Genomic DNA, 6140 nt, shown 5'->3' on the forward strand with positions numbered 1-6140 from the left:
TGTTCAGAATTAGAGAGAACATCTTAATCATTTAGACGTGCATTCAGATTCAGACGTCTTAATCTTAGTGAAAACAAATGAGGCCTTAAACTAATATGGTGGCCTTTTACACACCTTTGCTAATACAAAGTGAATTTATCTACCCCTCGACTTATAACACTACTCTCATAATGGGAGGTGTATACCACACTTGCACCACATCAATGTCATCTCACTGCCACATTAGATGCCCGGTCAAATTTTGAATAAGATTTTCCATGTCATTCAGTTGTTTCTTATTTAATGAGCACCGGCATTAAACCACTATCCTTGCCAAGATATTAGCACCAAATCTATATATTTCACCATTAAAATCAAAATAGCCGTCACAAATACAATCAAACCCACCATCGAAAGCACACTATCATCATCGTCCCACAAAAATTATAAAGATCCACCCTAAAATTTGAGACTCATAAACAAACTCATCACTAAAATCACATCATCACCAACAAAAGGTACAAATCCATCACCAAATATCATCACCAGCTTTGTCAATATCAATTTTTTTTCTTCACCACCTTCAATTCTCACTTCTTTTCCACTCGTCACCAAAAAATCCATCATTATATTTTATTTTTTAAAATTCAATCATCAATTTTATCAACCACCAATCAAGCTGAAAAGAAAAATCAAATATAATGGAGATGGTGAAATCGAATAGGCATTAAAATAGGATATGATGAGGGGTGGGGGGAGAGGATTTTGGTGGAGTGGATGAAAATTGGGTATGAAAAATTGATTAAAGAAATATTAAAAAATAAAGAAGATGAATTGCATGTGAAGAAGAAGAAGAGGCGTGGTGTGGGGGTGGGGTTAGGGCGGTAGTGGAAAGATGATTTTGATTTAATTTTTTTAACTTTATTTATTACAAAATGTGTTTTTTTTTTTAATTTTTCACCACGTCAATTTTAGGGGGTAAAAAAATTCATTTATGAATAGTAAAGTGTGTATAACTAACTTTTCTAGATAAGCTTAGAAGTGAATTTATGTCTCTTCCCTAAATATAATTTATAGGAAAGATTATTATTATATTTTTGGTATAAATTTCCGGGATAAATATTCATGGTATAAGTTATTATGTCGCAATTCTTTTTGTTATCAAATGTGAATATATATTTTAGCATATATACGGTATAATTTTTTATATCTACAGAAAAGAGTCAAAATTGCCTCTGAACTATATGAAATAGATCATTTATATCCTTCGTTATATTTTGGGATAAAAAATGCCCCTACTGTTATCCTAAGAGACCACAAATACCCTCAAGAGTTAACACCCCAAATTTTTGTTGGCGTGGCAAGCCACGTGGGACTAATCCTTCCACCTAAGCGTTGCCAACTAGGATTCACTACAAAAGAACTAGACCTTTAGCGGCAACAACAGTCGCCACAAAAGCCCAGAAAATCGTCACTAAAAGTTTTTAACATTAAATTCTAATTTTGTGTTTTTTTCTTCATTGTTTTAAAAAAATCAAATATGATATCGATTAAGTAGGAGTTTGAAGACACTATATGTTTTATTTTTGTGTCATATGTAAATGTATAAAATGTACAATGATGCATTATATATATATAGTAGGAGATTTGAATCGAGAAGTAATTTTGATTATTTTTCGTAATAATATTGGATGTTTTTAATNGTTGCAATCGAAAATTAATTATCATATTTTTTTGTTGAAAAAATAGGTTTTACTAGCGAATGGTTGTTGGAGCCTTAGTCGCCACTAAAAATCACTCATAACCTTTAGTGGCAATATTTTGGGATTCTGTGGCGACTTTGTCGCCACTAAAAGTCAAGTTCTTTTGTAGTAAATCTTAGTTGGCAATGCTTAGTTGGAGGGATTAGTCCCATCTGGCTTGCCACGTCACTAAAAAAATTGGGGTGTTAACTCTTGAGGGTATTTGTGGTCTCCTGGGATAACTGCGGGGGTATTTTTTATCCTAAAATGTAATGGAGGGTATAAGTGGTCTATTTCGCATAGTTCAGGGGCAATTTTGACCCTTTTCCGTTATATCTAAAATATACCATGTATCTTTATGATAGACATATAATTTATTGCAAAGACATATTATTGTTACATTTAAATATATAAATTTATGGGATAAATATTATTATTATTCATGAGTTTATATTTTTTTAAAAAAACAAAGTAGATGGAAAAAATAAATAAAATAAAATATTTTTAAAAAGACAATAAAGTACTGATAAACGTGGCAAACATGATATCATTTCCTATAAATGCGTTGATTTATATCTAAGTAGCTTTCAGATTTTAAGGTTGACCTTAAATATAGGCAACCATTTTCGAGTGGGTAGGTTAGGTTTTATCCTATAAAATTGTTATTATAGTACGTAGTAAATATTTTAAATGCCATAATTGATAATCAAATTAATATGGCTATGTATGTTTTTTTTTTTCAAAGTATCCAAAAATCAACATTGTTTCCATTGCTCAATAATTTCGTGTACAATTAAACACAATAATGGAGAAGTCTAATTAGAAGAAGAAAAATATGAAATTTGTATATATCACAAAGTTATTTGAGGGTGGGTGGAACTTGGAAGTCTTCTACTCTTCTTAGAAAGTGTCTGGAAGTGGAAACCATAATTAAAGGACACATGCACGCATAATATCTGTCAAATATATTATAACATTTTTTTCATTTGACTTAATGAGTAGAGTATGCTGTTCACATTTTTTATTATTATTTAGGTGTTCCCTTCAATTCCCATCTGCCAGTGGAAAATATGAACAAAATTAATGAGTTTATTCAATTCTTCAGTTGGATCATTTGTGGAGATATATGAAAACCAATACTTATTCTCTCACATCAACGATTAGTGAAGAGTAATGGAATCACCGTTGTTGGAATATGACTTGTCCAGTGGCGATCTTATCGCCTCCGATGGTGACTACAGGCCTATTTCTGACATGAATTTGAATGAATTGTGGGCTGTATTTTGGATTGAGACAGTAAAACTATGGGAGATTGGAGGACCAATTGCTTTAAATATAATGTGTCAATACGGATTTTACGCTATCACTGTTGCTTTCTGTGGTCATCTTGGACCAACACAACTCGCTGCTGTTACCCTTGCTCTAACTGTTATTTCTACTTTCGCTTTCGGCTTCATGGTAAGTCCCCTGTTTCCTTAATGTGCATTTAATAAAATTATCATTCGTTTGTTATTATATTAATGATCAAATCAATCTGTAGATGGGCATGGGGAGTGCTTTAGAGACTCTCTGTGGGCAGGCATTTGGTGCTGGGCAAATACACATGCTTGGAATTTACACACAGCGCTCAATGATTATTCTACTCCTCAGTACCTTCCTTGTCTTACCAATATACATTTTCACTACTCCTATACTTCACTTCTTAGGCCAACATCATGATACTGCTGTTGTTGTTGGAAAGTTCACCATGTTAATTATACCTGAATTATTTTCCCTCTCTATCACTATTCCCACTGCAAAATTTCTTCAAGCTCAGAGTAAAGTTGGCGTGCTGGCCTGGATTGGTTTTGTGGCTCTCCTACTCCATGCTCTTCTCCTCTGGCTCTTCATTTATGTATTCAATTGGGGTTTAACCGGGGCAGCTATATCACTTAATCTTGTATGCTGGATCAACGCCCTAGCTCAATTTGCTTACGTTGTTTTTCAATGCAAGGATGGGTGGATGGGATGGTCTTGGTCTGCATTCGATGACATGTGGCCCTTTGTTAAACTGTCAATTGAGTCAGCTCTTATGCTATCCCTAGAAATTTGGTTTCCGATGAGTGTTGTCCTCATTGCCGGATATCTCAAAGATCCAGTTACTGCTGTTGGAACCCTCTCTATTTGGTGAGTCTTTTTCCCCATTTAATTATTATTATTATTCTGCAATGCTTAAAATGCAACCCAACTTGCCTGGATTGACAAGTTTAGCTTAAACTTTGTATTTGATTGACTTGAACGCCTGATCAAACATATCAATTTTTGTCATCTTTCAGCTCAACTCTTAGTGAATGGCAAGAAATGTTTTTTGTCGGAATCAATGCTGCCATAAGGTAATGAAATGCTAAAGCTGCTTTTTGGTTGAGTTTGTGTTAATCATGTATTGTTGTTTTCCCAGTGTTCGGGTCTCAAATGAGCTTGGGCTAGGACATGCCAGGGCGACCAAATATAGTGTCTATGTCACACTATTTCAGTCACTTCTCGTTGGGATTCTGTGCATGATTGTAGTATTGGCAGTAAGAAATCATCTTGCCATTCTTTTCACCGACAACGAGGTTTTGATCAAATCTGTTTCTGAGCTTGCTCAGTTTCTTGGAGTAGCAATGCTACTCAGCAGTGTTCATCCTGTGATATCAGGTGTCGTTCTTTAATTACATTGTTCTGTTTCTATAGTTAAGGGAGTTTTAGTACTCCTCCATAGTCTCACAATGATCTTTTCGGGTTGTAGGTGTTGCTATTGGATGTGGATGTCAAGGTCTAGTGGCTTACATCAATTTGGGTTCTTTCTATGCTTTTGCTATTCCTCTCGGATATGTTCTTGGTTCTGTGGCTAACTTGGGAGTCATGGTAATTAAATACTCATGAAAATTACTTGTGATGAATAGGAAACAATACTATAATTTGTTTTAATTGTATCTCCTGGTGTTGTATTTTTTATGTTGCAGGGACTATGGGGAGGAATGATAGCTGGACTTGCTTTGCAAACACTGCTACTCTCGTTTATACTCTATAGAATTGATTGGAATAAAGAGGTACTTCAACTAATGGTTATCGCGTATTTCTTATCCACTGAACTCCATAACAAATCTTGTTTGACATTTTGGGTCAAAATCATCTCTGTTGACAGCAAGTACTAGTCTCTTTTTTTTGAAATTTTTACTGAATGAAGTAAGAACGCTTAGCATTTAGTATAAATGAGTGTTCTGTAGTGATAAGAAAATGGAAATGCAGGTTGAGCAGACAATGAAACGGATGCAAATATGGGGAGATCAAGACTTAGAAACGGAGAGAATTAAACTCTAATTGGTTATAGAACTACGATCTATGCATAGCACAACGTAACTTGACTTAACTATGAAGTCATCAATCCACAATTTTGTTACTTCTATGTCAAATGTATTGGTACAGTTGAACATTATTAAAGGACGATTGATTACATGTGACATCTCCCTTTTCTTCAAATACTAGATGGTGGCTACCGGTGCATCCATAGCCCAATACGCCCAATATTTCCCTATTTGTATATTTTTTTACGTAAAATTGTTAAACTATTAATACACACATACATTATTAGAAGTATTGTCTAAGTGAAACATCTTGTTTGGACTGTTCGTATACACACATTGATGATTGCTGCGTGTAGCCGGAAGCTATTTATATATGCAAAATAGAATCGCAGCCGGCTACAATGTCATTGACAATCATTTGGTTCTTCAAAGTTATTGTCATGTATGATCCCGTGCTTAACATAATATCCATCTACTATATCGTTGATCGTCATATCACTATTCACAAGTGCCGTTGTAGTCGTGTGACATTGTGCTTGACAAAAACATGTAGGGACATTAATGATGTTTGCTTGTCAATTAAATGATGGACGTAGAGAGTGCAGTAGTAGTAGCAATAGAGTTGAATTTAAGGCATCAGACGTGGCGCATAGTTTCTTGATTTTCTTTAATCGAGATGTTAAAAAAGACAACGCAATGAGGCAAAAAGAAAGCAGTTTGAGGGCTTCTTTGCTTCAAAATCCTCTTGATTTTTCCCATAGTTTGTTATACTGTAAGGAAAAAGGTGAAAAACAGAGGAAGAGGCTGAAGCCCAGATATCATAAATGTGAAGAAGGCAACACAAAATCAGTGTTATTCCATTATTTTATACGGTCAATATCTTTAGGGATGGCAATAGTGTGGAACGGTTAAAGGTCATACGGGGTGGGGCAGGGCAGGGCAGGGCAGGTTGAGGGCTATGTGGGGGCAGGGAGGGGTGGGGTGGGCTGAACTACTTTTTCATTTTCCCACCATAAGAAGAGAAAAAAGTACTTTACCGTTATTAGTACTAAAGTGGCAATTGTGTATTTGTATTCGAAGATGCTATAATGAA

At 34.9% G+C, this 6140-nt stretch overlaps 1 protein-coding gene across 1 annotated transcript; it reads left to right on the forward strand.

Annotated features, from left to right (window-relative positions):
- Positions 1-2855: 2855 nt before the first annotated feature.
- On the forward strand, positions 2856-5102 carry LOC125853082 (protein DETOXIFICATION 35-like). The gene is made up of 7 exons (XM_049532751.1): positions 2856-3179; positions 3262-3887; positions 4037-4093; positions 4159-4397; positions 4489-4607; positions 4706-4792; positions 4992-5102. The coding sequence occupies exons 1-7, from the start codon at positions 2895-2897 to the stop codon at positions 5061-5063; spliced, it is 1485 nt and encodes a 494-aa protein (XP_049388708.1). The 5' UTR covers positions 2856-2894; the 3' UTR covers positions 5064-5102.
- The last annotated feature ends 1038 nt before the right edge of the window (positions 5103-6140 follow it).

The sequence above is a fragment of the Solanum stenotomum genome, unplaced genomic scaffold, assembly GCF_019186545.1.
Source record: "Solanum stenotomum isolate F172 unplaced genomic scaffold, ASM1918654v1 scaffold9093, whole genome shotgun sequence".
NCBI lineage: Eukaryota > Viridiplantae > Streptophyta > Magnoliopsida > Solanales > Solanaceae > Solanum > Solanum stenotomum.

What these genes read in the sequence shown, in the direction of transcription:
- LOC125853082 (XM_049532751.1), top strand. Translation starts at nt 2,895, where the DNA reads ATGGAATCACCGTTGTTGGAATATGACTTGTCCAGTGGCGATCTTATC. An exon ending in GTTGGAACCCTCTCTATTTG is followed by an intron (nt 3,888 to 4,036) that starts GTGAGTCTTTTT and finishes GTCATCTTTCAG; the next exon opens with CTCAACTCTTAGTGAATGGC. An exon ending in GGAATCAATGCTGCCATAAG is followed by an intron (nt 4,094 to 4,158) that starts GTAATGAAATGC and finishes TTGTTTTCCCAG; the next exon opens with TGTTCGGGTCTCAAATGAGC.